Raw genomic sequence first — 10,000 nt, 5'->3', positions numbered from 1 at the left:
ATTTCAGGCACAATGATGCAATACAATGCATGTCTTACAATCCTGTATCACATCAGCTGGCATCATGTGCTCTCAGTGACTTTGGGTTGTGGTCACCAGAGCAGAAGAGTGTACAGAAACATAAGGTTTGTAATCTTAGAAGGTTGTCTATAATGTTAGAATAAATGGTGAATTCATTTGTACCATAAATTGTCTGGTTTTATATGTCTGATAATGCAGTATAAAGTTAATTGGATTTTTTTTTTTTTTTCAGAGTACCAGCAGAATATACAGTTGTGCTTGGACTAATGATGGGGTGTATCTTGCACTGGGTTTGGCCAATGGTGTTGTGTCAATTAGGAACAAGGTAAAGTATATTATTGCTAGACTTTTAGTAGAATTCAAGATGCAAGGAAGTGGAAAAAGCAAATTAGTGAATACCAAAGAAAAGCCAAACCATGGTGAAAAATGTTATCACGGGCTTTAGTGTCTGCACAAAAGGGATTGTATTACAGGTATAATATCTGACTTTCAGGTTGGGGAGGAAAAGATGAGGATTGAACGCCCTGGAGGAACAAATTCTCCTATCTGGTCTATGGCCTGGAACCCATCTAAGTATGTCGCTCATGAGTTGATAAGTACAGTTCTGTGTTGAAGTGATGACTGGAGAATAAATTGTATATTTAAACTGGTTATTTGACAAAGTGAGGCAAAAGTTTCAAAATATTTTCTAGAGTTCATGTCTACTTGTCTTTCATTTCTCAAGGAATTAATATAGGAGTTTGATGGTCTTCTGTTTCATGGTTTGATTGTTTATCATGTTAAAGTTGCTCATGCATACTGTAACTAAATAGTTGACATTTTCACCTACAGGGATGAACCAGTAGATGTGTTGTGTGTAGCAGACTGGGGCCAAAATCTATCATTTTATGCTCTCAGTGGGAAACAGGTAAATTATATATTATCTGTTTATGTTTTTATTAACACTATTATCATGCTATTTGTAAGCTGTAACTACTGATGCAAAATATTTCTGAAGTGAAAAATAACATGATATTGTATTAGCTTTCTGATATTTTATATTTAAGATGGAGCAACAAGTATTTAGTATAAATACATTAAAAATTATCATCCACTACAACCATTGAGTCATAAGTCTGCTTACTGCTGGAATTTGATAGTCTTCAAGTATTACATTAACAGTAAGGAAACAGTCTTTGATAGAGATCTGCATACTAATACCTTCTATCAGGTTGGCAAGGAGAGACCCTTGGGCTTTGATCCTTGCTGTGTCAACTACTTTAGCAAAGGGGAATACCTTCTTGTGGGTGGCTCCAACAAGTCCTGTCTCCTCTACACAAGAGAAGGAGTAAAGCTTGGAACGATTGGCGAGCAGTCTTCGTGGGTCTGGTGCTGTGCTGCGAGACCAGACTCCAACTTTGTGGTTAGTGTGTTTGGTGCCTTACTAACATTTTATTGCTCTACTGATTTGTTAGTTATATTTGAATGAAACCTATTAAAGGATAATTTAGGGGGTTTGTGATTATATATATATTATTTTTTACCTGAGAAGATTACCAATGTTATATTCACATAATAATGAGATTTTTAAAAATCTCCTTCAGGCTATTGGTTGTCAGGATGGTACCATTGCTTACTACCAATTGATATTTTCCACTGTCCATGGCCTGTACAAGGAACGTTATGCCTTTAGGGAAAACATGACAGATGTGATTATTCAACACCTTATCACAGAGCAGAAAGTAAGGATTAAGTGTCGAGACCTTGTGAAGAAGATTGCAATCTACAAACATCGGCTTGCTGTGAGTGCTATACAACTTTTTTTTGGGGGGGGGATAATCAGCCTATTTATTCTGATATACTTTTGTATTTCTTTATTTCTCATTTTTCTGTGCATTTGTTTAATTATATTTTCTTGTTTTCTTGTTACACTTAATGAATTATTAATCAATGATAAATGACCAGCAGATAAACAAAGGTCTGGTTTTTTATAAGAATTATAATACTGTACCTCACCTTATTCCTGTACAGGTTCAACTTCCTGAAAGAATTATTATTTATGAGCTGTACTCACAAGAAGCCTCTGACATGCACTACCGTGTCCGTGAAAAGATCAACCAGCGTCTTGATTGCAATCTGCTTGTCGTCTGCACAAACCATATTGTCCTTTGTCAGGTACTGAATACTGTGTAATGCATTCCTAATTGGTGTTTGTTTTTATTAACCCCAAAGTCAAGTCTGTTCCCAGTGAATATGAAATATAGACTTAATACATTATTCACACAGGAGAAAAGACTGCAGTGTCTGAACTTCAGTGGCATCAAGGAACGGGAGTGGCAAATGGACTCCCTGATTCGCTACATCAAGGTGGTTGGTGGGCCAGCCAATAGAGAAGGTCTCCTGCTGGGGCTCAAGAATGGTCAGGTACAAAGACAAAGCTGTTTTCACTTGTTTCTTCCTTTAGATAACATTAAGCTAAGATTATAGTATTTAGTGGGAAAACAATAAAAAATGCACTAATGGCATGGAAACAGTACATTATATAGTGATGATTCTAATCGTACTGATTATTAATATTATATTCTTTTCTTATAGGTTCTGAAAATCTTCTTGGATAATGCTTTCCCCGTATCCCTTCTGAAAGTGCCAGCAGCAATTCGCTGTCTCGACCTAAGTTCTTCTCGGAATAAGCTAGCTGTGGTCGATGAGCACAACACCCTTCTTGTTTATGAAGTCAAGACATCTGAGTTATTATTCCAGGTGAGACATATTTTCTGTATATAATTAGTCTTTTATTTGGTGAAGAATAGTGTAAGTAAGGGAAAGTGTAACATTATAATGATGTCATTGTTTGGCTTATCTAATACAGTTAATTCTGTTTATAGGAGCCCAATGCTAACAGTGTGGCTTGGAATACTAGTTGTGAAGACATGCTTTGCTTCTCTGGGAACAGCACACTCAACATTAAAGCTGCAAACTTCCCATCTCATCAGCAAAAGTTACAGGTAATCTAGAATATTCATTACTCTTTTCTGTGTATATGTCCACCTTATGAAATTTTCATAATGATTTTGCTCTAGGTATTTTGACAGCCATCATTTAAGAAAAACAAATTGAAACTTATTTTGCTTTACCTGACTGCCATCCTTAATCCACTTCTCATTATATAGTCATCAGTATTCCTAGAAAATTGTAATGACTAAATAGTGATTTTGAGATTTAATGACACTTAGAAATACCACATTTTCTCGTTACAGGGCTTTGTTGTTGGTTTTAGTGGCAGTAAGATATTCTGCCTCCACATCTATAGTATGTCAACAATAGAAGTTCCCCAGTCTGCTCCTATGTATCAGTACTTGGACAAGAAGATGTACAAGTAAGCATGCTTTTGAAGCATTTGAAGTCTTATGTACTAAATGTGCTTTAGTACTACTTTCTCAAACAGTATGAATAATAACATAACATAAATAGCTGTTTGACTTATTGAAGTCTATATGTAGAATTAGTATATGATTTTTATTGCTAAGTGTATGATGTTCATATATTATTATTGTGAAGTAATTAAAGAGCTAAATCAATCATACTGTATTTATATGTGTACTTACATTGGATAACATTGTAAAACCAGGAAGTTGATAGTATAAATATTGTCTTGATGCAATTAAGAAAATAGATCTTGCAGAAACTTTGATTAAGAAACTTACAGCATAGAATTAATGTCAAGATCATGATTATGAAATTCTTAACCTCAAAGATTGTTTACTTCTTACAATGCTTATGTTCTCTTTGCAGGGAGGCCTATAATATTGCATGCCTTGGTGTTACTGATGGAGACTGGGAGGCATTGGCTAAAGCTTCACTTGAAGGTTTGGAATTTAACATTGCTAAGAAGGCCTTCACAAGAATCAAAGATCTGAAGTACTTAGAACTGATCCATTCCATTGAGGTAATTATTGCTGAGTTGAAGTGTAGTGTGTAGAAACTCCACAATTGGCAAAATATATAGCCAAATTCACATTTAATAAATTATGCAGCGACTTTGTTTATACTGTTTTTGCCACACTTAATTATTTTCATTTAAATGTAAAGATAGAATTATGTGTATTTTTTAAAATCTTTCAAATTTTATTGACAGGAACGGAGTCACAAGGGAGAGGTTGACAATGGCCTATTTCTGGCTGATATCCTTGCTTACGAGGGCAAGTTCTCTGAAGCAGCCAAGCTATATCGCAAGAGTGGCAGTGACCAGTCAGCTATGAATATGTACACAGACTTGAGGATGTTTGACCTGGCCCAGGTTCGTGGACACTGCATTTGTATTTGTATTTTATTGCTGTTTCAATTACTCTTGCTATTGTACATCTCATAAGAAACAGCCCGTCTCTTTTTAATCTCGTCCCCTTGATTCCTTTGCTTTTATCACCACAAAAGCCTTTGGTATCATAAGTAATGTGGATTTTACCTTTAACATGCCATACTACCTGACCTAGTTTCTACAAAGTATAGAAATCATTGTAATCACTTTTCTCTGATACTAAAATTAAGAGAAATTATACAAAGGGAGAAAGTTATATAGATATACAAAAGGCACATGTCTGGCAAGATGAGACTGTTGGGTGACTTCTAGAATGCAGGTATAGTCAGCCATATGCCATCAGTGTGCAGGTTTGTTCTCAAGATATTCCGTAATTATTAGATTATTTTCTGACTATTGCACATTTTTACACCCTCCCAAGGACTACCTTGGATCAGATGAAACTGTGGACAGGAAGCAGCTCATCAAGAAAAAGGCAGATTGGGCTCGGAATATCAACGAACCCCGAGCTGCTGCTGAGATGTACCTGTCTGCAGGAGAGACTCACAAGGCTATTGATATCATGGGAGAAAATGGATGGATTGATATGTATGTTGTTTACAACTTTTATGTATCAGTGTATATTACTGTCCTTGTTAAGCATTAGTTGATCTATTGGACTGATTCACAAGGTGATTTATGGAAATATTAGTTGATTAGTTGGTATAGATATATATTTGTACCTCTAAACGTACAGTAATTTAATGTGTTCCCTATTTTCTTTTGATAATTTTTTCAGGCTAATGGATGTTGGAAGAAAAACAGACAAAGCTGATCATCAGACGCTCAGCCTTTGTGCACAGCATCTCCGACGTCTGAATGCCTTGACACACGCTGCTGAGATGTACAAGTACGTTGCTGTTGTATTATCTCCCATTGCTTTCACTGATGGATTTGGGTTGTGGGTCTTTGTTGACTGAGGGACTTAGAATGTTTTATTTTGTTGTTTGTTAAAATGTTTAATGTGGGATTAATCCTTTTTAGGAAAATGGGAGAGATGCAGAGTGTAGTGGAACTGTATGTCGAAGTGCAAGACTGGGAGGAGGCCTTCATCTGGGCAGACAAGCATCCGGAGTACCGTCAACTTGTGTATGTGCCATATGCCACCTCTCTTGCTGAACAGGATAAATTCCTGCAGGCCCAAAAAGGTATGGCTTTCATCATATTGAAATGAACATATACAAAAGATACTTGTTTGCCATGGCTATTTCTTATTTATCCAGGTATTTATTTATTTTTTCTCTTTCTATTTATCTATTCTTGCAGTTAATGTTGTTAATTATATGAAATATAAAATATTCTTCATTTGTATATTGTTTCAGCTTTTCACAAGGCTGGTAAACCAGATGAAGCATTCAGGGTACTGGAGCAGCTAACTATGAATGCTGTCAACGAGAACAGATTTGATGATGCTGGCTATTACTTTTGGATGTTATCAATGCAGTGTCTGGATATTGCTGCTGAGGAGTAAGCACCAAAATGCAAGAATACAAATGCAGATGGATATAAAATTGGGAAGAATTATACAGTTCCTTCTAATACCTTATGATAGCAATTTCATTTGTACACATTTGGTTTTTTGCAGTGAAAGTGAATATGAAGCCATGATGACAAAGTTCAAGGACTACCAAAAGAAGGCATCAATGTATTATGTCTATCACACAATCCAGCGTTATATGGTGAGAGGTCAAGAGGCCTGAATCTGTATATATAAAAAATGAGCATAAATTGTCATTTCTGTAAAAGTTATAGGATTGTTATCATGATGTCTGATTTTTAAAAAAGTACTGTCTTGATTTATACATTTTTAAAATACTATCTTCTTTTTTCCTGGACAGGATGAACCCTTCACTTCATACATGCCAGAAGCTTTGTTTAACATTTCCAGATTCCTTATGCATGAGTTGATGGTTACTCAACCAAGTGGAATCTCTATGTTGTATCCTTTTCCTGCTGAATATGACAATAGATTTGAAAAACTGCATGTTTTGTAAAATATAATGAGATTACTTATGTGTCTGTAAGGTGAATAACAGATGATTATAGTATGTTATATATTTAGTTTGAATTGTTTTATATCATCATACAAAATAATACTCTAAATAATCTAACTATAGTAGCCAAAGAAAGCATATTTAGTAATTTTAGTAACCTTAACCACTTATTAGCTCAACCCTTTATACGCTTGCTAAACAAGCAAGGAATCTTGAGGCTTACAAGTTGGCTCGGCATGTCCTTGACAAGCTACAGGCATTGCGTATCCCACTTCGCTTTCAGGTTAGCATTTGAAAGACATCTATGGTTTGTTGATTTTATGTTGACATAGCAGTCACAGAAACTTTATCTTTATTTAGTATGGGTATTCTTTGTTGGATTTTTATTTAATTAGGGAAGTTTGTGTAGTCAGTATTTAGGAAGATTTAGTCCCTGGGAAGGACATAATGATGAAAGAACAATGTTTATATGAGACAGTCTGTAAGTTGGATGTAGTTATATCTTGTATTTTATAAATAGCTTAGTTTGCATACAGTAGAGGAGAAGGAGATGCTATAGTAGGCTCAATATCTATGCTCATATGAATATAAACATCTTCTAGGAAGACGTTGAATTGGCTGCCCTTAAGATTCGTGCCAAGCCTTTCCATGACAATGAGGAGCACCAGCCTCTCTGTTATCGCTGTTCAACAACCAATCCTCTAGTCAATAATAATGGCAACCAGTGTGTCAACTGTTGCCATCCATTTGTTTACTCATTTGTGTCCTTTGGTAAGAGAGTGAAAATGTCACCACAAATTTTTGGATTATAGATGTTATTAGTGTTATTTGAGATATGATTGGATATTTCTCTATTTCTCTCTTGTTTGATAATTTTTCTGTTCATTTTTTTTTCTCATTTATTAATCATTTTTATTTATTTAAAATGATTTTGTTTTCAGAGATCTTGCCAGTTGTGGAGTTTGTAGTAGAGGAGGAAATCACAGATGAAGAAGCAGTCCACTTGATTCAGCAATCTGGGAGTGGAAAGACAGACCGTGTTGGATCAGCCAATGATGGGGAGGAGGAACAGAATGAAGAGAGCAGGTGGAAAGAGACAGAGTCAGGCGATGCGCAGGCACTCATGCTGGATGGCTCACCATCACACATGCAAAACAGTGATCCCTTCACTTCCAATCTCTTAGGCTTCTATGTAAGATATAAGAATGTCATTTGTCATGTCATCTTGAAGTTCCATTTACCACTGCCTTTCTGGCAGAATTGCATTTCTTTCAAGTTGGTGAACAGTATTAGCTGGTAATAAGACTAGAAGTGTAAACCTTACAGAAAAAAAAATATATATATAGAAACACATTATTTTGATCCATAATGTAATGATTAGTGTATAACCTTATTTTTTGCCTTATAAATGAATTTGTTACTGATTTTTTTTAACTTGTTTTTCAGCAAGGAGGGTCAGAGTACCAGCCTGTTTCACTCAATCGTCAGGCTCTGGCAGCCATGGAGCCCCATGATGTCATAATCTGCCGCTGGCCAAAGCCTCTCAGATTCCAGTTCTTTAAAAATATTATGCCTGATGTGCCAATTACCCATTGCACACACTGCAATAAGGTAATACAAGGAGAAATTTTTTCTTAAGTTGTTTTAGGTATAGAGGAAATATGTCCACTTACTCCTCTGATATTCATGTTTCCTCCTTCATGTTTTATTTTTCTTAGTGTGGATGTGTAATTCTGTTTTGACTTTTATATATATATATATATATATATATATATATATATATATATATATATATTATCATGTATCTTTATTGGAATTAATCTTGATAAAAAAAATAATATTCATTTCCTTGTCTCCCAAATAGATGTTCCACACAGATGACTACATACTGCAAGTCCTACAGAAGGGTCACTGCCCCTTCTGCCGCACACCTACAATGGAGAATGCCGATAATAACATTGACTAAAGAAGTGGTGTATGTGTTTGTGTTTTTCTGTATTTTTTTTTTTTTTTTTTTTAGAATAATTTTGGTCGGTGTTCAAATGAGGTATTTTAGTACAAAAAGAAATAATAAGTTTAACCAATTTCATTTGGTTCATTGTTTCCTGTCCATAAATTCTTAGTGGTAATATTTTCCTAGGGACATGTCTACAGTTATATTCACAGTCATTCTTTTAGAAGTTGGCCTTTTCAGGTTTGTAAAAAATCAGTTATATGATAAAGGAAAGTAATTATTATATATGAATTCCTAATGTGCAGATTCATTGACTGAAATAAGGAAGTACATTTATGTACTTTGTTTATATAGCAAAGTAGCTAATACAGTCATTTATTCCTAATGTGCAGATCCATTGACTGAAATATGGAAGTACATTTATGTACTTTGTTTATATAGCAAAGTAGCTAATACAGTCATTTATTTTTAGTCTTGTACAATCTGTCTGTGATTACAGAAAATTAATGATACAGAGTTATGATTCATATTATTGTGATGTTCTATATATATGTATATGTATATGTATATATATACATATACATATACATATACATATACATATACATATACATATACATATACATACACATACACACATATACACACACACACATACACACACACACACACACACACACACACACACACACACACACACACACACACACACACACACACACACACACACACATGTGTATACATATACATATATATATATATATATATATATATATTTAAATACATATATTTTATAAACATATATATACACATATATATATATGTATATATATATATATATGTATATATGTATATATATATGTATATATATATGTGTGTGTATATATATATATATATATATATATATATATATATATATATGTATGCATGTATTTATGCATGTATGCATGTATGTGTGTGTGTGTGTGTGTGTGTGTGTGTGTGTGTGTGTGTGTGTGTGTGTGTGTGTGTGTGTGTGTGTGTGTGTGTGTGTGTGTGTGTGTGTGTACTTATACATACATACATACATACATACATACATGCATACATGTATACATACATACATACATACATACATACATACATACATACATACATACATACATACATACATACATACATACATACATACATATATATATTATACATAATTATTTATACATATATATACATATATTTATACATATATATACACATATATATACATATATATATATAAACACATATATATATATATACATATGTATATATATACATATATATACATATATACATATATATATATACATATATATACATATGTGTGTATATATATATATATATATATATATATATATATACATATACATATACATATACATATACATATACATATACATATACATATACACCTACACCTACACCTACATCTACATCTACATCTACATCTACATCTACATATACATATACATACATATATATATATATATATATATATATATATATATATATATATATAATTGGCCCTAATTGTTTACAGTTTAATGTTTATTTCACACTTGTATTTATAGAATGAAGAAGGTAAAATCTGGTACACAGATACATTATCAAAGTTGATAGTATTAAGTTTTAGTATCAATTGATAAAATATTGTAACTGCTTTGTAATAACCTTTTTTCA

At 33.5% G+C, this 10,000-nt stretch overlaps 1 protein-coding gene across 1 annotated transcript in view; it reads left to right on the top strand.

The window, feature by feature from the left end:
• Positions 1-8,951, top strand: part of LOC125028039 (intraflagellar transport protein 122 homolog) — a 10,314-nt gene extending 1,363 nt beyond the window's left edge. Inside the window, exons 4-27 of the mRNA XM_047617312.1 lie at positions 8-125; positions 254-346; positions 515-594; positions 853-928; positions 1,232-1,423; positions 1,605-1,802; positions 2,032-2,175; positions 2,287-2,424; positions 2,596-2,760; positions 2,886-3,005; positions 3,258-3,376; positions 3,793-3,946; positions 4,136-4,297; positions 4,737-4,903; positions 5,094-5,204; positions 5,339-5,502; positions 5,677-5,821; positions 5,940-6,033; positions 6,193-6,293; positions 6,523-6,631; positions 6,951-7,119; positions 7,290-7,540; positions 7,795-7,959; positions 8,213-8,951. Coding sequence (XP_047473268.1) covers positions 8-125; positions 254-346; positions 515-594; positions 853-928; positions 1,232-1,423; positions 1,605-1,802; positions 2,032-2,175; positions 2,287-2,424; positions 2,596-2,760; positions 2,886-3,005; positions 3,258-3,376; positions 3,793-3,946; positions 4,136-4,297; positions 4,737-4,903; positions 5,094-5,204; positions 5,339-5,502; positions 5,677-5,821; positions 5,940-6,033; positions 6,193-6,293; positions 6,523-6,631; positions 6,951-7,119; positions 7,290-7,540; positions 7,795-7,959; positions 8,213-8,314 — 3,337 coding nt within the window. The 3' untranslated portion in view covers positions 8,315-8,951. The remainder of the gene's footprint in view (positions 1-7; positions 126-253; positions 347-514; positions 595-852; positions 929-1,231; positions 1,424-1,604; positions 1,803-2,031; positions 2,176-2,286; positions 2,425-2,595; positions 2,761-2,885; positions 3,006-3,257; positions 3,377-3,792; positions 3,947-4,135; positions 4,298-4,736; positions 4,904-5,093; positions 5,205-5,338; positions 5,503-5,676; positions 5,822-5,939; positions 6,034-6,192; positions 6,294-6,522; positions 6,632-6,950; positions 7,120-7,289; positions 7,541-7,794; positions 7,960-8,212) is intronic.
• Positions 8,952-10,000: the final 1,049 nt, after the last annotated feature.

Source organism: Penaeus chinensis, chromosome 8 (assembly GCF_019202785.1).
Source record: "Penaeus chinensis breed Huanghai No. 1 chromosome 8, ASM1920278v2, whole genome shotgun sequence".
In the NCBI taxonomy this organism is placed as follows: Eukaryota; Metazoa; Arthropoda; class Malacostraca; order Decapoda; family Penaeidae; genus Penaeus; species Penaeus chinensis.
The sequence above is the reverse complement of the archived record's forward strand: the minus strand, read 5'-3'. Positions and strand labels throughout refer to the sequence as shown.